The 24951-nt window shown below is 37.1% G+C and overlaps 1 protein-coding gene across 9 annotated transcripts in view; it reads left to right on the plus strand.

Moving 5' to 3' along the window:
• Nucleotides 1–6892: 6892 nt before the first annotated feature.
• Nucleotides 6893–24951, plus strand: part of ZZZ3 (zinc finger ZZ-type containing 3) — a 110251-nt gene continuing 92192 nt past the window's right edge. For 5 of the 9 annotated variants that reach the window (XM_082419169.1, XM_082419166.1, XM_082419174.1 and 2 more), the window contains exon 1: nucleotides 7171–7308. Coding sequence is in view for 1 of the 9 variants with exons in the window: in XM_082419175.1 (XP_082275301.1) it covers nucleotides 6908–7308 (401 nt within the window). In the remaining 8 variants the exon portion in view is untranslated. Of the gene's footprint in view, nucleotides 7309–24951 lie in introns of all 9 variants that reach the window. The other 4 variants (XM_082419168.1, XM_082419173.1, XM_082419175.1 and 1 more) reach the window with 3 other exon arrangements.

The following is a 24951-nucleotide window of genomic DNA, read 5'->3' on the forward strand; positions in this document are numbered from 1 at the left end:
GTTAAAATGGCTTCTACCACTGCATTTGATATTTTTGGAATATAATCTTCAAATTATATAGAGGGAAGGAGATTTAGTTCAGCTTTTTCACAGCTCATAAATGGTGAGGCTGTCAATGAAACTACCAACCCAAAGTAAGTACTTATCTCCATCAATGGGTATTGGGCCTTTATTTTCCTGCATGCTCACTACAGTTCCTTGATATAATTTAATACAGTATCATACACTGCTTTGTGCCAGACACAGGTTCTGTGGATACAGCAAGATCAAAGGTTACAAAGTCCCTGCCTAAAAGGATCTCAGGACTCCCTCTTGCGAGAGTACCAGAATCACAACTAACTGCTGAACAATCATTGAGAGGAAGATACTGGAACTCACCAAAAAAGATACTCCACATCCAAAGACAAAGGAGAAGCCACAGTGACATGGTAGGAGGGCCGCAATCACAGTAAAATCAAATCCCATAACTGCTGGGTGGGTGACTCAAACTGGAGAACACTTATACCACAGAAGTCCACCCACTGGAGTGAGGTTATGAGCTTCAGGTCAGGCTTCCCAACCTGGGGGTCCATCAATGGGAGGAGGAATTCCTAGAGAATCAGACTTTGAAGGCTAGTGGGATTTGATTGCAGGACTTCGACAGGACTGGGGGAAAGAGACTCCACTCTTGGAGAGCACACACAAAGTAGTGTGTGCATTGGGACCCAGGGGAAGGAGCAGTGGCCCCATAGGAGACTGAACCAGACCTACCTGCTAGTGTTGGAGGGTCTCCAGCAGAGGCGGGGGGTGGCTGTGGTTCACCGTGAGGACAAGGACACTGGCAGCAGAAGTTCTGGGAAGTACTCCTTGGCATGAGCCCTCCCAGAGTCTGCCATTAGCCCCACCAAAGAGCCGGGTAGGCTCCAGTGCTGGGTCGCCTCAGGCCAAACACCCAACAGGGAGGGAACACAGCCCTACCCATCAGCAGACAAGCAGATTAAAGTTTGACTGATCTCTGCCCACCAGAGCAACACCCAGCTCTACTCATCACTAGTCCCTCCCATCAGGAAGCTTGCACAAGCCTCTTAGATAGCCTCATCCACCAGAGGGCAGACAGCAGAAGCAAGAACTACAGTTCTGCAGCCTGTGGAACGAAAACCACATTCACAGAAAGACAGAAGATGAAAAGGCAGAGGACTTTGTACCAGATGAAGGAACAAGATAAAACCCCAGAAAAACAACTAAATAAAGTGGAGATAGGCAACCTTCCAGAAAAAGAATTCAGAATAATGATAGTGAAAATGATCCAGGACCTCAGAAAAAGAATGGAGGCAAAGATATAGAAGATGCAAGAAATGTTTAAAAAAGACCTAGAAGAATTAAAGAACAAATACCTAGAAGAATTAAAGGACAAACAGAGATGAACAATACAATAACTGAAATGAAAAATACACTAGAAGGAATCTATAGCAAAATAACTGAGGCAGAAGAACAGATAAGTGACCTGGAAGACACAATGGTGGAATTCACTGCTGTGGAGCAGAATAAAGAAAAAAAATATATAAAGAAATGAAGACAGCCTAAGAGACCTCTGGGACAACATTAAACCCAACAACATTCACATTATAGGGGTCCCAGAAGGAGAAGAGAGAGAGAAATGACCCGAGAAAATATCTGAAGAGATTATAGTCAAAAACTTCCATAACATGGGAAAAGAAATAGTCACCCAAGTCCAGGAAGCACAGAGAGTCCCAGGCAGGATAAACCCAAGAAGAAACACACCAAGACGCATAGTAATCAAACTGACAAAAATTAAAGACAAAGAAAAATTATTGAAAGCAACAAGGGAAAAATGACAAATAACATACAAGGGAACTCCCATAAGGTTAACAGCTGATTTCTCAGCAGAAACTCTACAAGCCAGAAGGGAGTGGCATGATATATTTAAAGTGATGAAAGGGAAGAACCTACAACCAAGATTACTCTACCCGGCAAGGATCTCATTCAGACTCGACGGAGAAATCAAAAGCTTTACAGACAAGCAAAAGCTAAGAGAATTCAGCATCACCAAACCAGCTCTACAACAAATGCTAAAGGAATTTCTCTAAGTGGGAAACACAAGAGAAGAAAAGGACCTACAAAAATAAACCAGTAACAATTAAGAAAATGGTAACAGGAACATACATATCGATAATTACCTTAAACGTGAATGGATTAAATGCTCCGAGCAAAAGACACAGGCTCACTGAAGGGATACAAAAACAAGACTCATATATATGCTGTCTACAAGATACCCACTTCAGACCTAGGGACACATACAGACTGCAAGTGAGGGGATGGAAAAAGATATTCCATGCAAATGGAAATCAAAAGAAAGCTGGAGTAGCAATACTCATATCAGATAAAATAGACTTTAAAATAAAGAATGTTACAAGAGACAAGGAAGGACACTACATAATGATCAAGGGATCAATCCAAGAAGAAGATATAACAAGTATAAATATATATGTGCTCAACATAGGAGCGCCTCAATACATAAGGCAAACGCTAACAGCTATAGAAGAGGAAATCAACAATAACACAATAATAGTAGGGGACTTGAACACCTCACTTACACCAATGGACAGATCATTCAAAATGAAAATTAGTAAGGTATCACAAGCTTTAAATGACACAATAGACCTGATAGATTTAATTGATATTTATAGGACATTCCATCCAAAAGCAGCAGATTACACCTTCTTCTCAAGTGCACATGGAACATTTTCCAGAATAGAGCACATCTTGGGTCACAAATGAAGCCTCAGTAAATTTAAGAAAATTGAAATCATATCAAGCATCTTTTCTGACCACAACACTATGAGATTAGAAATCAATTACAGGGAAAAAAACGTAAAAAACACAAACACATGGAGATTAAACAATATGTTACTAAATAACCAAGAGATCACTGAAGAAATCAAAGAGGAAATCATAACATACCTAGAGACAAATTACAATGAAAACACAATGATCCAAAACCTATGGGATGCAGCAAAAGCAGTTCTAAGAGGGAAGTTTATAGCAATACAAGCCTAGCTCAAGAAACAAGAAAAATCTCAAATAAACAATCAAACCTTACACCTAAAGAAACTAGAGAAAGAAGAACAAACAAAACCCAAAGTTAACAGAAGGAAAGAAATCATAAAGATCAGAGCAGAAATAAATGAAATAGAAACAAAACAATAGCAAAGATTAAAACTAAAAGCTGGTTCTCAGTTTGCAGGGCAGAAATAGAAACACAGATGTAGAGAACAAAAGTATGGACACCAAGGGGGGAGAGTGGCGGGGGGGCGGTGGTGGTGTGATGAATTGGGAGTTTGGGATTGACATATATACACTAATATGTATAAAATGGATAACTAATAAGAACCTGCTGTATAAAAAAAAATAAAATTCAAAAATTCTAAAAACAGAAAAACCCTAAAAGCTGGTTCTTTGAGAAGATAAACAATATTGATAAACCATTAGCCAGACTCATCAAGAAAAAGAGGGAGAGGACTCAAATCAATAAAATTAGAAATGAAAAAGAAGTTACAACAGACACCACAGAAATACAAAGCATCCTAAGAGACTACTACAAGCAACTCTATGCCAATAAAATGGACAACCTGGAAGAAATGGACAAATTCTTAGAAAGGTAACCTTCCAAGACTGAACCAGGAAGAAATAGAAAATATGAACAGACCAATCAAAAGTAATGAAATTAAAACTGTGATTAAAAATCTTCCAACAGACAAAAGTCCAGGACCAGATGGCTTCACAGGTGAATTCTATCAAACATTTAGAGAAGAGCTAACACCCATCCTTCTCAAACTCTTCCAAAAAATTTCAGAGGAAGGAACACTCCCAAACTCATTCTATGAGGCCACCATCACCCTGATACCAAAACCAGACAAAGATACTACAAAAAAAGAAAATTACAGACCAATATCACTGATGAATATAAATACAAAAATCCTCAACAAAACACTTGCAAACAGAATCCAACAACACATTAAAAGGATCATACACCATGATCAAGTGGGATTTATCCCAGGGTTGCAAGGATTCTTTAATATACGCAAATCAATCAATGTGATATACCATATTAACAAATTGAAGGATAAAAACCACATGATCATCTCAATAGATGCAGAAAAAGCTTTTGACAAAATTCAACATCCATTTATGATAAAAACTCTCCAGAAATTGGGCATAGAGGGAACCTACCTCAACATAATGAAGGCCGTATACGACAAACCCACAGCAAACATCATTCTCAATGGTGAAAAACTGAAAGCATTTCCTCTAAGATCAGGAACAAGCCAAGGATGTACACTCTCGCCACTATTATTCAACATAGTTTTGGAAGTCCTAGCCACGGCAATCAGAGATTAAAAAGAAATAAAAGGAATACAAATTGGAAAAGAAGAAGTAAAACTATCACTGTTTGTGGAGATGACATGATACTATACATGGATAATCCTAAAAATGCCATGAGAAAACTACTTCAGCTAATCACTGAATTTGGTAAAGTTGCAGGATACAAAATTAATGCATAGAAATCTCTGACATTCCTATACACTAATGATGAAAAATCTGAAAGAGAAATTAAGGAAACACTCCCATTTACCATTGCAAGAAAAAGAACAAAATACCTAGGAATAAACCTACCTAGGGAGACAAAAGACCTGTATGCAGAAAACTATAAGACATTGCTGAAAGAAATTAAAGACGATAGAAACAGGTGGAGAGATATACCATGTTCTTGGATTGGAAGAATCAATATTGTGAAAATGAGTATACTACCCAAAGCAATCTACAGATTCAATGCAATCCCTATCAAATTACCAATGGCATTTTTTGCATTTTTTACAGAACTAGAACAAAAGATCTTAAAATTTGTATGGAGACACAAAAGACCCCGAATAGCCAAAGCAGTCTTGAGGGAAAAAAAATGGATCTGGAGGAATCATACTCCCTGACTTTGGACTATACTACAAAGGTACAGTAATCAAGACAGTATGGTACTGGCACAAAAACAGAAATACAGATCAATGGAACAGGATAGAAAGCCCAGAGATAAACCCACGCACCTATGGTCAACTAATCTATGACAAAGGAGGCAAGGATATACAACGGAGAAAAGACAGTCTCTTCAATACGTGGTGCTGGGAAAACTGGATAGCTACATGTAAAAGAATGAAATTAGAACACTCCCTAACACCATACATAAAAATAAACTCAAAATGGATTAAAGACCTAAATGTAAGACTGGATGCTATAAAACTCTTAGAGGAAAACATAGGAAGAACACTCTTTGACATAAATCACAGCAAGATCTTTTTTGATCCAGCTCCTAGAGTAATGGAAATAAAAACAATAATAAACAAATGGGACCTAATGAAACTTAAAAGCTTTTGCAAAGCAAAGGAAACTACAAACAAGACGAAAAGACAACCCTCAGAATGGGAGAAAGTATTTGCAAATGAATCAACGGACAAAGGATTAATCTCCAAAATATATAAACAGCTCATGCAGCTCAATATTAAAAAAACAACCCAATCAAAAAATGGGCAGAAGACCTAAATAGACATTTCTCCAAAGAAGACATACAGATGGCCAAGAAGCACATGAAAAGCTGCTGAACATCACTAATTATTAGAGAAATGCAAATCAAAAGTACAATGAGGTATCACCTCACACCAGTTAGAATGGGCATCATCAGAAAATCTACAAACAACAAATGTCGGAGAGGGTGTGGAGTAAAGGAAACCCTCTTGCCCTGTTGGTGGGAATGTAAATTGATACAGCCACTATGGAGAACAGTATGGAGGTTCCTTAGAAAACTAAAAATAGAATTACCACATGACCCAGCAAACCCACTACTGGGCGTATTCCCAGAGAAAACCATAATTCAAAAAGACACATGCACCCCAATGTTCATTGCAGCACTATTTACAATAGCCAGGTCATGGAAGCAACCTAAATGCCCATCGACAGATGAATGGATAAAGAAGATGTCACACATATATACCATGGAATATTACTCAGCCATAAAAAGGAACGAAACTGGGTCATTTGTAGAGACGCAGATGGATCTAGAGACTGTCATACAGAGTAAGTCAGAAAGAGAAAAACATATATCGTATATTAACACATACATGTGGAACCTAGAAAAATGGTACAGATCAACCGGTTTGCAGGGCAGAGAGAGACAGACGTAGAGAACAAACGTCCGGACACCAAGGGGGGAAAGCAGCGAGGGGTGGGGGTGGTGGTGTGATGAATTGGGAGATTGGGATTGACATATATACACTAATATGTATAAAATGGATAACTAATAAGAACCTGTTATAGAAACAAACAAATAAAAGAAAATTCAAAAAAACCCTACCAGATCTCACATTCTTGGTGGCAGAGGACAGATAAATAAGGTCTGCAAGTGATAACTGTCATGAAGAAATTTAAGCGTGTAAAGACAGCAAAAGCGGTGGTGCAAGTGTGCTCCTTTGGATACAGTGGTCTGCGAAGACTCAGATATCAACCTTTGACCAAGGACCTGAAATACGCGCCGAACGAGTTAAAAGAAATCTGGAGGAAGTGTTGCAGCCAGAGGGAACAGCAAGGGCGAAGTCGTGAAGTGGATCGAGCCTGCGTGTTGTAGGAACAGAGGGAAAGCCAGAGAGGTGAGCGAGGGAGCTATGCGGTGGGAGATGAGGTAGGCAGGAGCACATACAATATACACACACAGATTATTTTTCTACCTGAGACCACATTACTAAGGACGGAGAGTGTACAAATCTCTCAAGAGGCCACAAAAGGCAGGATGAAGCGGACTTCCAACCGCGGCGCTCCAGGGACGCCTTTCCTCCAAGGCTAGCGACAAGTTAGACAGCCGTAGGGGATGGACTGGGTCCCGCCCTCAGAAGACCAACCCTCGCCCAGGAGCGGGGGCGGATCGCGGGGGTGGACCTCGGCAGTCCCCAGCTCGCCTGGGCCGCCGGCGCTGCACCGGCCGCGGTTACCAGCAGGCGGTGTAGTGAGCGCGCCTGCATCTGCAGCCGCAGCCGCCGCCGCCGCCCGCCAGTCCCAGCAAGGACGAGAAAGGAGGGGACCGGAAGGAGCCACTGGTGCTGCGGGAAGTGGCAGGAACGGGAGGCGGGGACCCACCTGGAAGCGCCCCAGCGCCGCTGTCGAGCTTCCTGCGGCGGCGGCCAGCCGAGCCAGTGCCGTGGCGGGGGCGGAGAGCGGCCACGGCGGCGGCGCCTCCCGGAGTAGCCTGCGGTGCTCGGCCCCGCCCGAAAGGTGAGCAGGCGCTCGGGGCACGTGGAGGGGGCCAGATGCGGGGGAGGGGGAATGGAGGAGGAGGGATCTCGGGGATGATCGGCTCTGGGACCCGGATTTGGAACCTAGTGCTAGGAGGGAGTGGGCTGGAGGCGGCGGCGGCGACGGCGGCGACGGCGAAGCCCCCACGTGGGGCGGGGGGGCGCGCGCACGTGTGCGCGGGCAAAAGGGGGGCGGGGAGCTCTCTGGGGAGGGCGGCGGGCGCGCGCTCGCTCAGTAGTGGTCCACGTGACCGGCACGCCGAGAATGTTTCCACGTGACAGGCTCGGAGGCTGGCTGAGGCAGAGGATTGCTGTGTCTGTAGCGCAACCGTGGTCGTCGGAGGTTTTAGGGTTGTTTGCTGTTTTTCATCTCTACTAGTGGGGTATGAAGAGAAATATAAGGCGGAAAAGACTTCCTGCTCTTTCTCTGTTATACACATTCTTTTCGTAAATGAAACCCTTTCTAAATGCCGAAGTACTGATTTCTCTGTACCGCCATGTTGGTTCTAGAGGAAACTCGCGAGATGCTAGCGGGTTTGTATCGCGAGATCTCCCGATTCTCGCGGGACCTTGTTGGCAGAGCAGTTGTCCTGGATGGCGGATCCCTGGGTTCCGGGGGCCTGGGACCCGCAATTCTTTCTACAAGGCAAGTTGCGAGGGAGGGGCCGGGGGCAAGTGCCTCTTGGTGCCGGGATCCGTGCTGCGTCATCTTCCTCTAGTCTTGAAGGGAATACATTGACCCAGTTGAGGCGACACGATCCTCCTCCCCACCCCCCTGCGGGCGCTTCGCCACCTGCAGAAGCCACCCCTCAGCCCGGGCTCCTTCTCCCCCGCTCAGTGATAGTTCCTCCCCCGTCTCACTGGAAGTACGGAGCCGTGCTCGCACAGACGTGATGATTCCATTGGATACCGTTCCTCTTACTTTCAGACGTTCTTGTCAGTTTTTCCCCTTGTTGCCATTTTCTGAAGAATTCCAGACCTGTTAACCATTCTGTCGCTTGTTTCTGCTGCAGAACCTTTCTCCACGGCCCCTTCTCAGACGCTTAAAATAGAACGCATTCCGTTTTTTCTCTCTGGGCATCATTTACTCCCATTTATTTGGTCATTGATAACTTCCTCATCACTCTAACTGTGTTTACGATAACTTTTGGCAGTATTTGGAGGGATCCTTTATATCTCTGACAATACCTGATGTCAGAATAAAACCATTCTTTTAATTTTTTTGGTATGTGCCTATTAACCCATAATTATCGATAAGTTTTTTTTTTTTCCGATAGGATTTTGATTACTCTTGTTATGAGTTTGCCATCTTTGTTGTTCAGGGATGATTGTTTTAGTTTACGTATTTAAGGCAGTAGTGGAATGTTTTAAGTCAAATTTAAAAGCAAACTTCTTTTCGTAAATTTTGATATCAAAGCTTGAGTTCAATTTTTCCTTAAATGAGTTTGACGTAAGATTAGTTTTTCTCCAACCCTTCAATGTTTTATCAAAGGTGAATTTATAGTATACTTTTTTTTTTCGTATTTTTGAGCAGTCTGGATTTATTTAGTATTCGTAGTGGTAAATTAATCGCAAACTAATCAGATAATTAGGTACTCCAGTCATAATTTTTTTTTAACTACAAACGTGTTATTTTGCTCTACACTTAGTACGGAGAAAAATAAAGGGTAAAATGCTTCCTGTTACATTCTACCAAGTTGCCTCCCTCAGTCCTAAATCTCTGTAAACACTCTTAGCGGTAGCTATGTATTATTCCAGATATTTTCCTTTTTTTTTTTTTTCTTTTTAACAAAGAGGAGGAAACGGAGGGGTGTTGTTTTAAGATACTCTATCACAGCATTAGCAATCAGTAAAATTTTTTTCTGCTCACTTATATTTTTATTTAGTGGTTTTTTGACTCATGCATACATGCTTTAAAAAAGTAAATTTTTTGTACAGATTTTTTGGTGGTATAGTTTTGTGAAAATAGCTTGAGTGATAGCATTATTTTTACTGTAGAGTGGTATGCTAGTCGCTCTGTACAAAAATAAAGTACATGTGAAATAAGATTTAAAGATTTAAGTGTTTTGTCACTTGAGTTTTATATTTTTATATTTAATAGTTGTGCTGTTTACATTTATATTTATATGTTTATATATTCTAAACTGTTACCCAAGTGTGTATATCGGAGTTTTCCAGAAGTTTAAAAAGTTATCAGCTTAATTAAATAGTTCTCAACTGAAGAGTGGAAGACACATCAGTAGTTAATACAGACAAACGTACATATACTCAAAAGTTGCTAAGCAGCATTTTGTGATTGTTTTTTGTATTTTTCCCTCCAGACTACCAGCAATATTATTTATCACACTTGTCACATAAAAAAAGTGACCACTCGTTTTGGTCACTGTAGTTTTCTCTTGTAATAGTTAAAGGAGGAATGTTGGGGAATAAAAGTGAGTGTTGAGAGGTGAGATGCGGGAAAGAGGAAAAGGAGACATGGGAGTGTGTATAGGTTGATACTGAAATGGAATTGGAGAAGTTGCAGAGAAAAGAAAGGGTGGTAGAAGGTTGACAGAGCCATGGTCCAAAAATAGTCTGTTCATGATGGCGGGAGGGTGACTTGAGTTGACCAGAATTTGGAATCAGTATGTGAGGCAAATTTTTCCTCTTAAATAATTTTTTTTAAACAGGTTTCAGCCCACCCCCAAATTTGCTTGATATCACCTGTCCCAAAAAAAAAAAAAAAAAAATCAACTGAAGTTGATGTTTAATCGGAACTTTGTTAATTCTTTACTTATTTTATGTTTTTAGAAATAGGAGCTTGTGAAAATGACAGTGGATTCAAAAGATCTCAGTTCTATAATGGCCTTTGCAAACTTTACAAAGTTTCGCTTGGGAATTGGGCCTTGAGAGTTAGCATGTGCATCTGATCCTTGTAATGATATATGTTACTTATTCGTACAACTTTGTTTTATAAACTGTTTTTGGTAGCGGATCTTAGGAATTACCGGACTTTTACAGACACTAAAATACCCATATACTGGGCAGAAATATACTGAGAAAATACAAGAGAAATATATCTTATGTGAGTTGAGTTTTGCTTGAGTAAAACTTAACCAGGAAATTTTATTTTCCTCTTTCTCAGTTATTACTGTCATAGAAGTGATCTATGAGAGCTAATGAGCTTCAGTAATCAGAGGTTATTAACAAAAGTGATAATATGATGTCCTCACTTGAATTTTTTTTCTTTAGATATGACACAATGCTAATTTCCATAGACCTGTAACTTTGTAACTATATAGTGTAATACCTATGTTACATATTAATTATATGAAGAATGTACATTTTATTTCCTGCCTGTTACTGAACCAGTGTCCAAGACATTGCAGGAAATTACTTGACCAGAAATATCAATGAAAGTACGTGCAGGCGCTTTTTAAACAATCTGCCATTTCATATGAAAATTCATTGTCAGTTTAAGTACAAGGAATATTTGCTGGAAGTCTTTGCATGTTTTTTGTTTTGTTTTTTTTTGTTTTTTTGGCCTCAACAGTGAAAGCGCGGAGTCCTAACCACTGGACCACGAGGGAATTCCCAGTCTTGATTTTTATAGTACTATTTAATATATATGTGGTATACACTATAGTGCGGTTTTCTATAGTTAATACCGTGATAACCACTGTAATTATACTTTAAAAAACACTATGTGTATATATTTCCCGAAGTCCTAAGTCTTGCCTTCTAGAACCATGCAGTATGGACTTTGCTATTTCATTTGAACTTGTCCTTCTCACTTCTTTCCTTCTTTTTCTTTTCATCTGTTATTTCTCAACTTACGTAGGTAATTTTTCTCTGGTCAGAGACAAGTGAGTTGAGTAACTTTGAGGAGACTATCAAACTATTCAGTTATTATTATTTTGGAACTCCAGAATATGTGTAAGTTGCAGTTAGTAATTAAACATTTTTTGAGTGATTGTGATTTTAGTCATTTCAAACAGCAGAGATCCTGAGGCTTCAAAATAACTGTAACCAAGTATAATAAGCCTATGAGCTTTATTCAGAAACTACTAACTGGAGTAAATAACTTAACATTTTGCAGCCCCAACAGGGTTGGTTATCTGATATTTCAGCCCACAGATTACAATTTGCAAGGTTGGCCATTGGAGTTAGGCACACTGACAACTGAAATGTCATCTTATTTCAAGGCTATTAAAAAGTATATGGAACTATAAAAGGATAGTGTTTTAAGGCCATTACATGGAGACATACAGTCCTATAATCATTAACTTCTGAGGGAATCACAGTGTTGTGGAGTAGTATAGTACATGGTCTGTCACAATGATGATCTTAATCATAAATAAACTTTTACTGTATGTACTGTGTTTAAGGAATTAAGAAATTGGTGTCTTTTTAGAAGATTCTTATAAGGGTAAACGTTTTCAAAGCTTTTTAATAAATTTGTTTCAGTTTTCTAGAAAATTCACTTAACAGAACTCATCTGATACCCCCAAAAAAATGGGGCTGCTGTGTATGGAATTTTCTTTATTTTATTGCTTTTATCTACTTATTTCCTTATTTAATATTTCAAGGAGTTGCCTCCCAAGTAAGACTCTATTACATTTAATATTTGATATCAGTAATAATTAACCAATTGGCTAAAGACAAGCACGTTTGTTGATGAAGGAATTTTCAGAGCAGATAATTAGAATTAGTAAATGACCTGTCTGTCAATCAGTTGTATAGTTCTGAATCCTGATAGTGAGTCTCCATCCTTAGCACAGCTGAATGTCCTGAGGTGAGAAATGTTTCTTTTTGTAGTAGATTTTGTTTGTTGCTTTGCTTGCCTTTTCAGTCTCTTTTAATATGTTAATTTAAACCTTAATGTTAATTTAAACCACCCTTCAGTGGTAGAGTGATGGTATATAGCACTTGATTTAGGTATTAAGTGTGTATATTTTTGTGTGTTTTAATGATTTTGATGGCTGGTTTGAGGATTTTGAATCTTGGGAATTAATATAACCATATTAAAAATTTGATGTATTTCTTCCATTATTTAAAAACATATCTTTTACATGTTTACAGATAAAACATATTTAATTTCATGTCCTGATTTTAACCTAATGTTAGGTAACATTTTCCCATTCTCACAATGAGTATTCTTAACCATAATTATAAGTGCTTGTATGATGTTCCATGTGTAGATGTATATCATTCTCCTGTTCTAGTTTTTTGCATAAGAGTGTGAAGAACATTTATATATAAGGTGTTTCTTATATATAATATTATCTTCTAGTATATTACAGGTATAATTTTTAGGTACATTTTAAAGGCTCTTAAAACTGTCACGATATTTGTCAAAAGGATCAGTTTATATTCACGTTGGAGTGGCTGTTGGCTCTATACATCAACATTAAGTATTGTTTATAAAAATGTAATAGGGGATAAGCCGTATTATAACATTTTTTTTCTTAGATTACTACTGGGGTGAAACATGCTTAATAGGTGTATTTCTTTTGTGAGTTTTTCAGATAAACAGAATTTTAAAATTAATATAATCAAATCATTGGCCTAATTTTGTTTTATTTCTGATCTTATGAAATTCTTCCTTCTCTAGAAATGTAATAAATAAATAATACTGATCTTAATACTATTTATTTTAGTTTTTCTAAGTTAGATTTAAATAAATTTAACTTTTTATCTCCTCTGGCATTGGTATGAGAATGTAAATGTTTTCCTGCAAATCGGTAATTGTCTCAAGTCTATTTATTAAATAATTTTTCTTTGTTTTGCGTGTTTCATTTTTACATTTTAAATGTTTATATCTTATATTGCTTATTTTTAATCCCAAACTTAAAAAAAATTAGTATTGTTTTTTAGATGATTCTTACTACATGTTTAATATCTTTTGCCCTGGTCTCTTTATTGTGTTTGTTTTCTTATCGATTTTTGAAAGCACTTTATAATTTGAGGATAATAAAAGCTCATTTTGTACAAAACAATGTTTTATAATTCCTTTTGTCAACCAAAATTTGAAATATTATTTTCCCATATACCAGAATTAAGTAGGATTAAATGAAGCAGTTTCTCCTTTCTTGAAAAGATAAAATATGAAACTATGTAAAGGTACAGTACAAGAGGCTGTAAAGAGAAAAACTACTTTGGTAGATTTTGTGGAATTAGAGAAATAAACTTCTAAGATCAACAATTTAGGATGTGTGCTTAAGGTGTTTCTCTCGTTAAATAGTAATACACAACTTGACATCATATCCCTCTAAAATATTTAGAAAAAAAAAGTGTTCGTTAGCAGTTCTAGGACTCAAGTTCCAGAATCACAATTCCTTTGTTTTTCAGCTGTTAAGAATGGCGACAGTGTTGTGCATTTACTGAAATTAAATAATGAATCTGAGAAATTCTATGTGAGCATTAGTGAGGGCATCCATGCCAAGGAGAGCTTTTTAAATGTTTAAAGTTCTTATTGTTTACGAAGGTGTGGTTTGTTTTTTCCTTTATGAAATAATTATTCAAGACAATAAAATAATTTTTTAAAAAGTGAGATATTTATACTTACTTACACTTTAAAACTGTTATGTTCCAAGCTATTACTTTATTAAATATTGACGAACACTTTCTGTTGGCTACAGACTGGTGTGGTTACATAATTGCTAGGAAGAAAAACCAGATTAACTTTGTGAGTATGAAAATGTAATAAATATTTGAAAACACGTATGTCCTGTGCTTGGGTGTTACATAAAGAGAATTGCAGATGAGGAACCAGGTGTGATGAAATTTCCTTTTACCTTGGATTGGGATTAGATTTATAGGGATTGGAGCATAATTTATATCTTTTATTTCTACTAGAATTCTGCTACCCTCTAAGGGGTGAGTTTATTTTTCAAAAGGGCACTGAAGTGGTCCAGGAATAGCAGTTGCTAATTGTGTTCTGGCATTTACTTACCTCCTTACGAATAACTTTTTTTAAAAATTGGACAGAAGTTTAAGGAAAGTAGATACTGCAGCTCATATACACTTCCCCATTAAAAGCAGATTTATGTGTTTCATAAATAGAGTGAAATTTAGCTTGGCTGTATTATAGAGGGAGGTACCAAGATTTTTTCCTCCTGAAAAAGGTGTGTGTATGTATGTTTGTGGGATTTATCTACTGAAAGCCCTTGAGGAGCTTTGTAATACTTCTCTATATTAACTCTCTACTCCCCACCCCAAACCTGTAATTCTTCTTTTTTTAAAAAAAAAAAATAATAATTAATTAATTAATTTTTTGGGCTGTGTTGGGTCTTCGTTTCTGTGCAAGGGCTTTCTCTAGTTGTGGCAAGTGGGGGCCACTCTTCATCGCGGTGCGCGGGCCTCTCACTATCATGGCCTCTCCTGTTGCGGAGCACAGGCTCCAGACACGCAGGCTCAGTAGTTGTGGCTCACGGGCCCAGCCGCTCCGCGGCACGTGGGATCTTCCCAGACCAGGGCTCGAACCCGCGTCCCCTGCATTAGCAGGCAGATTCTCAACCACTGCGCCACCAGGGAAGCCCCCAAACCTGTAATTCTTAATCTGAATCGTCTCCGCTAAATTTTTTTTTAAAATAAATTTATTTATTTATTTTTGGCTGTGCTGGGTCTTTGTTGCTATGCATGGGCTTTCTCTAGTTGTGGCGAGGGGGGGCTGCTCTTCATTGTGGTGCGTGGGCTTCTCATGGCGGTGGCTTCTCTTGTTGCGGAGCACGGGCTCCAGGTGTGTGGGCTTCAGTAGTTGTGGCACGTGGGCTCAGTAGTTGTGGCTCGTGGGCTCTAGAGTGCAGGCTCAGTAGTTGTGGCGCACGGGCTTAGTTGCTCCGCGGCATGTTGGATCTTCCTGGACCAGGGCTTGAACCTGAGTCCCCTGCATTGGCAGGCGGATTCTTAACCACTGCACTACCAGGGAAGTCCCTAAAAATTTTTAATGTTGCTTTTGCAGTAATACGTTTCATTTCCTGAGGGAGAAATTTCCTCCTCCCCCACTTAAAAAATGTAAATATGATTAGCATATTAATACACACAGAAAGTTCTCCTAAGTGTACAGTTCAGTGAATTTTCACAATGTGAACAAACCTGTGTAATTATTACTGAGAAGTAGAACATTATCAAAACCCCGGAAACTGTCTTGTGCTGTATTGTGGTCATTAACTCCCCACGCCCATGAGAAATCACTATTTTGATTTCTAGTACCATAGAATAATTTTGTCTGGTTTTGAACTTTAACTTCCTTTATAAACATTAATGCATTGTTATCCTGTTTTGATATGAGTAACTTGAGAAATCCTAGAACTTGATCTAGTTTATACCTGGACATCTCAGCACTTAGACATTTTTCTCATGGTATTCATAGTTTTCAGGAACTCTAGAAGGGGACATCAAAGAACCACCTTCTTTGCTTTCAGATTGTGTGGTAGACCCTGTTTGTGTTTTATGTTGTTTGGGCAAACAGGATGCTTTTAATTTCTGTCATTGATGGCCTTCAAGAGTACCTCACCTTTTTTTTTTTTTCCTCCTACTTAAAAATTTTGTTTTGAAAACTTTGGTATAGCATTCCTGACAAGTTAATGGCTTTTTGGACTTTTATCGTATGAGTTGGCAGCTTTCTTTTCATTCTTTGAATTCCTTTCAAGCAGTGATTCCCATTCAAATTTTTATGACAGCTACCCTGTAGTATCCGCTGTTATTTCAAAGAATGTCGTGAGTACCCACCCCACCCCTTCCCTCCCCTCTCATAAAAAGTCTCAGGTTAAGTCATTTTACTTTTAAAATATTTATTTTGTATTTATTAAGGGTATAACATTGTGGTATACAGATTATAGATCAAATTATAGGCTACTAAAAAATTGAGAGTCAGCTATACCTAGTTAGCAACTCCTTTCAGGCTGGCTTCAAGTGTTAAGTGTAACTTTCTTATGAGAAATTCTCCCTTTGTACTTTCTTTTCTACCCCTCCATTTCACTTTCTTAATTGTAAAGGAAGGCATAGGAAAGATTTATTACTGTGTTCCTGCACATAATTTTTCTTTCATTTAAGTCCCACAGTTAGCCTGGGAGATACACTTAATTTCCTTTATAAACGAATTTTGCTTGCTGTCACTCAGTAATTATTAGGACCAGAATATTATAAATGGCCTGTAGCTGTCAAAATTTGATGTTTTGTTCAAGTATAATTTAAGAGTAACATGTATCTACATTTTGTACCCCAGTGCTCTTTCATTTGCTGAGCTTTTGTGGAAATTAAACGTTATGCAAAAATTGAGACTAATTTCAAAAAAAAAAATTTTTTTTTTTTTTTGCCTGGATATTTTAAATGTTTGACTTTGGGCATCATGTCATAGGAGAACATCTCATGAAGAGTGAAGGAGAAAGTAATTGACTTTTGTAAAGGTTATAGAGTTACCACTAAATTTGAATAAATGCTGTTCTTGGTGAATGAGTCAGGACAATTTCCAGTTTGACCTAAGGCACATTTATGGGTAGGTACTTTCCTTTCTATAGTTAGCAAAATTTCATGAAGGAAATTTTGATTCGTTTGTAACTATAAGGCAGTTGTTCTCAAACTTTAGCATACATCATAATTGCCTGGAAGTTTTGTTTGTTTTTATTCTTTAAAAACATTGCATGCTGGGCCCCACTCATAGAGTTTCAGGTTTAGTAGGTTAGGAGATCACACAATACTAGGGTATAGTAAGGGCACCTACATTTAAAAACAAACAAAAACCCCACAGGTGTTTCTGATGTATATCCTAGCTGAGAACCTTTGAGCATTATTTCTTACGATATGGTCCTGGGAATTTCAGTTGGCAATCTGTTAAAGGTGCAAATTCTCTCAAACTCTGGGGTGAAACCTAGAAATCTATTTTAAACTAGTCCTCCAAATGATTCTGGTGTGTGCCAAAGCTTGAGAACCATCCTTGTAACTCAGAAGTGTCCTTCCTTGACACCTGTCTGGGAGCTTGTTAGAAATGGAAATTTCAGACCTTCTTGATAACAGTCTCATTTTAACTAGATTCCCAGGCAGTTTGAATGTATATTGAACATTGTGAAGGGCTGCTCTAGATGATTTTTATTACCATTATAAAAATAATACTAATTTAAAATTATTGAATATTTGCTGTATGCTAGATACATGTAAATACTGTATTCATTATTATTTGGTCCTCACAACAACCTTGTAGGGATGTTATTTATGTATGTATGTATGTGTTGGGTCTTTGTTGCTATGCACAGGCCTCTCATTGCGGTGACCTCCCCCGTTTCAGAGCACGGGCTCCAGGTGCACACGCCTCAGCAGTTGTGTCTCGCGGGCTCCAGAGTGCAGGCTCAGTAACTGTGGTGCACAGGTTCAGCTGCTCTGAGGCATGTGGAATCCTCCCGGACCAAGGCTCCAACCCATGTCCCCTGCACTGGCAGGCGGACTCCCAACCACTGCGCCACCAGGGAAGTCCAGGGATGTTTACTTTTATCCTCATTCTGCAAATGAGCAAGTTGAGGCAGAGAGGTTAAGTATCTTGCTCAGTGTCACACAGGCATTGAATGCAGGGTTTAGGATATGAACTTAAGCATTCAAACTCTACTTTTGGGGTTTGAGATGCTATCATCAGGACCATTTATATGCATGTATATGTGTCTTCCGTGTTGTTCGAGCTCCATTGTATTGATATATATTCTAATGAATTTTTTGTGTGTCAAATTTTACAATGGCATTTGAATTTTCTTCCAGATCTTATATGCAAGGACTGTTTTTGCTAAAATATTGTGTTTTATATACAGAAACAACTGGAAGTAGCTGTGATTTGATTACTTTGGTTTTTAAGAATAGAAATCACTTAAGTTTATTCATCAAGGTGTTATTTATCCAAACTCTTTGTTCCCTTATACTTTTGTGTGCAATTGTAGTAAGGCAGCTCTTACGGGTTAGTATTTCATTTAAAATTTTGCACAGTGATAAGTTCATATATTCAAGAATTGCATTTGTTTATTAAAGAGGACCACAGTTGTAGTTCAGTACTTAGAGGCCCCGATGTGCTGAAACCATACTTGGGGTTCATTTCAAGTAAGCATGCATATTAGCAGAATAATAAATCTAAATGATGGCATTTATTTCAAGGTAATAGTATAAGAAAGCATTCTGGTCACCTTATTAATAATAGATTATTTGAGGAGGATTTGAGTCATATTTTTTAAGTGTACAATTCATTGATTTTTAGTAAATTTACATTGTTGTGCAGCCATTTCCACAGTCCAGTTTTAGAACATTTCCATCAATCTAAATGATTTCTTTTTCTTTTTTTGTCAGTCTCACTTTCAGCTTATTATAGATTTTTAAAAAGTCAGCTGGTGCATTTTAGAAGTCCTTCAATATAGTACCATACTTACATTATTAGTAGTAAAAACCTGTGTATAAATGTTAATCCATAAACCTTTTTTTAACTTACTTTTAAGAAATGGAAAAAAAAATACTATTCTAGCTCTTAGTTTCTGTTCACTCTGATCAATTAACTGATTGGCAGGATTCAAAGTGATGTGAATGGTAGTGTTTGGGCCTAGGAAACATTCTTTCATTCACTTAATTGGCTAGTCACAATCTAATGTATGAAGAGAGAATGAGGAGAAGAGAAAGAGAAGATAATAGTTCCATGATGATATTGACAAATACAGAGTTCTGTTTGGTGGTTGCTTGGTTTCTGGAAAACTATGGTAAGCATTTCTGTTGTCTTGATCTGAACACCTCACAAGAATGACAGTTTTTTTTTTTTAAAAAACCCTTTTTCGCTACATTGTTTTAAGAATTTTGAGGATGAGTAGCACATTATGCTGAATAAGGTAGTTCAGCCACCTGACTTTTTGTCTCTCTAACCCTGGGTTTTTATGATTGCATATAAGGCTCTTTTAACACAAAAATGTCTGAAAATTACGTGGCATAATGTAATAGAATTTTTACTTTTAATTAAGTGGATTAATTAAACAATACATTAACAATAAAGATTATCAGAGCTTTTGATATATTATTCGCTGGCAGTTTAGTCTCCTGAATGTGGAAGAGAAATGCTGGTATGAAATTGATTCCGACCAACAAGGAAGAACAGTGTGGAATTAACTATTATTGAACATTTGTTTTGGGCAAGTGGACCCATTTTATAGTCTCCTCTTTGTGTTGTAGCAAAAAGAACACAGGCTTGGAATCAGACCTGGATTTAAATCCTGGCTCTAGCACTTAGAAACTCTGTGACTTTAAGAAAATTGCTTATATCTAAGCTCTTGTTTTCCTCAATATAAATGATACATACTTTCTACTTACATGTAGAGTATATAAGGCACTTGATATAAAATAGGTGCTCATTAAATCTGTTCTTTATTGATGTCGAAATGGAGACTCAGAGACGTTTGTTACACGGCTAGTAAGTGACAAATATCTATCTGTCTGATTTCAAAGTCCATGCTTTCCAAAATACTGTTCTTTGTCTCCTAGATAGAAATGGAAATCATGGGAATCAAAAGTTAGAGACTGTGTCACTTTGGATTTTAAATTATTAGGTAGGAATTCACAGAAAAGCAAGTTTCAGAAAGGTCAGAAAAAAGATTGGTAATGACCACAGATGATGTAGACAATATTGATAGAAGGCACTTAAAAATGAAACATGTTATTTAAAAAAATGGAACATGTATTAAAATTACAAAAAGTTTCCACTGAGGGGAGAAAAATGCATGAGTCATCCAGAGAAAATATTGTGACTTTCACATAGGTAATTTCTAATAAACTTCAAAAGAAAACGTATCAAGAATACCTGCATTACTAATGGTTTATAACTGATGGTTAATACTAAAATGTGTCAGTAGGAGTATGGGGAGGCTAGAGCTCTGAATGAGTTAAAGTTTGCAAAAAATGCTTAAGCCAACAAAGGAGGGCTTTAAGCTAAACTCAGCAAGATAAGTAAGGAAGAAAGAGGCCCATTCATTGGGGAGATATTAAATAATGACAACTACTCAAATCCTGTTTTACTTCTTTTACATCTAGGAAAATGACTTTCATACTGGAAGGGAGACAGCCTTGTTTAAAGAGGAGACTATTCCATGATTGTTATGTGGTAAAGAGCATCTAGTTTCATTAAATAAATTTAGATCTCTAGTTCTAATGAATTACTTAGAGCAATGAAGCATCATTGTTTCTTGATATCTGTGACTGTTTTTGGGTGTAAGGAAGACCATTTACAAGTTTTGGTAAAATAATATTGAGTAGTTAACAAATTAAAAAACTTGTCTTTTAAGTTCAACTTATATATTTTATTACTCTATTAATAAATTTAGCAAGTTTCATATAAACTAAGAATATTTTTGTTTTCCTGGGTGGGGGGATGACCCTTTGATTACTATATCTTAGTAATTCTCGTTGAAGAGATTAAATCTCCCTTAAAACACCCTTTCCAGGTAAAATGGCTTTTGTACTTGTTTTCTTTTTCTGTAATACACTTATATATTTGCATGCCTTGTTCCCTCATTTCTTAGGTTCAAATGTCACTTGGTCTAGAGAGGTTTTCCCTGATGAAGGAGTTTCCAAGGGGCATCATTTACATAACTTCCCTGTGAATGATGCTTACTGGTGTGACCCTCTTCATACCATCTAAAAGAGCACTTCCTCCTTTCAGTTTCCCTGGTTTATTTTTCTTCACAGTAATTATCATATTTGATATTTATTGTTTGCCTCTTCTCATTAAAATATGAGATCCACGAAGGTTGAAATTATGTTTTCATAATTCACTGATTTATGTTCACTGATTTAATTCTCAGAGCTTCATGGTGTATGCTCAGTGATTATTTGTTGAATGAATGACTTTATATTGTAAAGTACTTGGAACAATGTTGAGCACTAGGAAAATGCTCTTTGACTGTTGGCTGTTAGTAGCACTACTACTGCTGCTTAACTTCATTACATTCCTTATATTTACACATTAATTATACTGGATTTTATTTTATTTTTTTTAGCACTTTATATACCTTACAGAGTAAATGTAAAATTTCAACAAGCAGGACTTTCCCGGATACTTAAAACTCCTTTAAAATTAATAAGTGGAACTTATAAATATAGTCAGTCATAATTTCTCTTAAGCATTCCAATATTGCTTATTAACCAAACCAAGTACTTTATACCTTTAAACTTAATGTCCTAAGACTGAGGTCAGTTACTATTTTAAATTTAGAATTATAAGACTGTCAGATTCTATAATGTTAAAGTTCTCTTAAACACTATAAAAGCTTAAAGAAAAAATACGTAGTTGTAAACTTAACATGGAAATATTAATATTGTGGGTTTGATATATAATACTTAAATTTTAGTAGTATTTAATTCTAAATCACCTTGGCAGAAAGTCACTTACTTAAGGGAATAGTTCTGTTGTCTCAAGCAAGTTGAAATTTCTGTGACACAGTTGATGAACACAGACCAGTTACCATCTCTTGACTGGCTGATTATCAGCCTGACATTGATCGGCTTCGGAAGCTGCCTTTGTCCAGGTGGTTTTTCTCATTCTGTACACGGACACATTGAACCTTTAACAAAAATCGTCCCTATGATAACAGTGGAACTCCAATGCCCTTTGGTTTCTTCTCCATTCAAGTTTAAGGCTTTTTGTAACTGCCTTTTAATTCCATTGCCTGATAAAGTTCTGTAAACCCCACTCAGGTTGTTTCACCCCTTGATTGGATTCCAAGAATTCATTTTCTACCTATTTGGCTAATGCCACAGGTTTTAGATCATTTAAATGACACAAGGGAACTGAGAGAGATGTTGATAGCTTTTGTTAATTTGTGGTGAATCAGAGTATGCCAGAAGATGAGAAACGACAAAGTCTTATTTTTTTTAAAAAAAACAGTAGTTTTTGAAATCATTTTCCAGTCCTTGGAGGTAAGGTAGAGAAATAGGCTAGTTCATCAGCATTAAGACCATTACATTAATAGGCGTAAAATAACCTTTCTTAAATACTGGTACAGAGGGATTTATGTCAAACTTAAGAGATGTATCTAAAAAGGCTTTTTTTGTCCTTGTCTATTTTAACATTTTTATTAATACTTTGCATAAATATACAGTTGTGCTTATTTTCTGAACACCTCAACTGGCAAGGATACATGACTAAAAACAGCTTTCAAAATTTTGTCTGCAGTCACAGGCAGGAACCTATAGTGTGAGTTACTTAAAAGTGAAGAATTTCTGAAAAAGTATGGAATTCGATTGAAAAAGTTCTCTGAGTAGAATTCTATTCAGTTCACCAATTTTAAGGAATTGTACTAGAGAATAAAACATGAATTGCACTGTTCCCTCAAGGAGCCTGTAATCAAGTAAGGAATATACACACATCAAACTATACATTGTAAATTCTGTGATAGAAGATTTAAGTGTTATGGGAACAAAAGAGAAAGCATTTAATTCTGATGGATCATTGAATTGGGTTTTGAGGAAGAAAAGTTTTCTAGGAATTGAAGATGGGAGAAAGTCATTGTGGTGTTTTGTTTGTTCTTTTTTTTTTTTTTTCTAATGAGGGGACTGAAAAATCAGCCAGGGCTCTGTTTATTAAGACATATATTTGTGAACAGATAAATAATACATTGGAGTAGGAGATTAATTAGGCTATTACAGTTATTTAAATGGGGTGATGATGGCCTGACCTGGAGCAATAACAATAGGACAGAAAGAGTAGAAAGTTTTTTTCAGGACATTTCAGAAGTAGAAGAAGTAGGGTTTATTGATTGTATACTGATGGGAAAAGGAAAGAGTTAAGATGTCTCAAAGTTTTTTAGTTTGGGTGATTAGATATATGTCCTTTAGATTGTTGACATAGGGAGGAGATAGTTTTTTGGAGGTAGAAAGAAAATGACTAGAGATTTGTACTTGTTGAATACAACTATTGGGATATCTAGATGGAGAGCTCAGAATATGCCAGTCTGAAGTTTTTGGTGTTGGTTGGGGCTAGAAATATAAAACTGTTTATAGATTAAATTTATCTGAAAGAGTTTGACTTCACCTATGGAGAGAGGGTTAGAAAGGGTGGGACATATACATTTTGTAGGGAGCAGAGAGGAGTCACATTGCATGAGAAAATGGAGGGGAAAAGCCTTAGAAAATTTATCTCAGAGGTAGGAGGAAATCTAGAAGGAAATGCAGGTCAAAGATGGGAGTTTCAAAGGAAGGAGAGAAGTGATGACTTGATTAAAAGCTTCAGGGGGATTTAAATGGTGTGGCCACTGAGAAGAGAAACCTTTGCAACTGGGGGAAGAACTAGCTGGATTTGATAGACAATTTTAGGAGTTTGGTTTTGCATAATCTCAGAGATCCAACAGTGTGAGTTGTTTAAAAAAGAACAAAACAAAACAAATGAGGTACCAGGTTGTATTAATGGGATTATGTCCATCATAAGGGATATACCGTAATATGTATTCCATGTTGGTTAGAACGTGTTTACAATGTTGGCCTTGCTTCTAGAAGCTGCATTTTAAGAACAGTAAATGAAAAATTGAATGTGTCAAGAGGAGGGTAACCAGATGATGATGAAGTGTCTGAGAACCTTTGAAGGAGTTTGGAGTGCTTACTGTGGAGAAGGGATGACTTGGTTGGAATGGGTGGAGAACGGGAGGTGGCAGCTATTTTCAGGTAATGAAGGGCTGTAATGAAGTTTCATAGAATGGAACTAGATCCAGGTATACTGCCAGACTTTTTTCCTTAACTGGGATATTCTTTTAAAAAATCACAGTTACAATGATCAAAATCAGGAAATTTAACGTTAATATAATATCTAATTTATAGTCCATAATCAAATTTTGTCAGTTATCCTAATAATTACTTTCATCGCTTTAAAATCAAGGATCATGCGTTGTATTTAATTATCCTGTCTTTCTAGTCTCCTTTAATCTGGAACAGTTCCTCAAATTTCTTGACCTTGGCATTTTTGAAGAGTTTAGGCCCGTTATTTTGTTGAATGTACCTCAATTTGTGCTTCTGATGTTTCCTTTTGTTTAGATTCAGGCTATATGTACTGATACCTTCAATTCCAGTCACTGCAGTGTGTATTGCATTTTTCCACCCTGACATATTTGTAACTCTCTTCTCCAATAAAGGTAATTAAAAGGTTTTTTTTTTTTGCATCATGTTTAAAAATACCCTGTTACCTCTTTGAACTGCTCAAAAACGGAGAAGGGGATATCTTGTGAGTTTAGAAACTCCCCTGAATTGGATAAAGGAAACTGACAACATTCTACAATGATCTCATTTTATTCATATGATAATTATCAATATTAAGATTGGTATGCTTTCCTCTTTTATACAAGAGAAAATCTCTCCTCAGATAATTGTAGTTTGTTACCAAATATCTAAATATAAAGTCCATATTCATTTTCCTCTAAGTGTCAAAAAAGCTGTTAGGGTGTGTCTTCAGGGCTGAATAACATGAGGGTGTTTTCAATCATTGCATTGGAAGTTTGCTTTTTGTATGTGTGCCATTGTTAACTGCATGCTTTTCTGAGTGATTTTTATGAGGGGATCCAGCGATTTTTTTTTTTTTTTTTAGAGTTAAAACAATTAATGCTCAATTTATTGATGACAAATTAGGGTGGCAAATGCACTTAGAGTACAT

The sequence above is a fragment of the Balaenoptera physalus genome, assembly GCF_965194825.1.
Source record: "Balaenoptera physalus genome assembly, chromosome: 1".
Taxonomy (NCBI): Eukaryota; Metazoa; Chordata; class Mammalia; order Artiodactyla; family Balaenopteridae; genus Balaenoptera; species Balaenoptera physalus.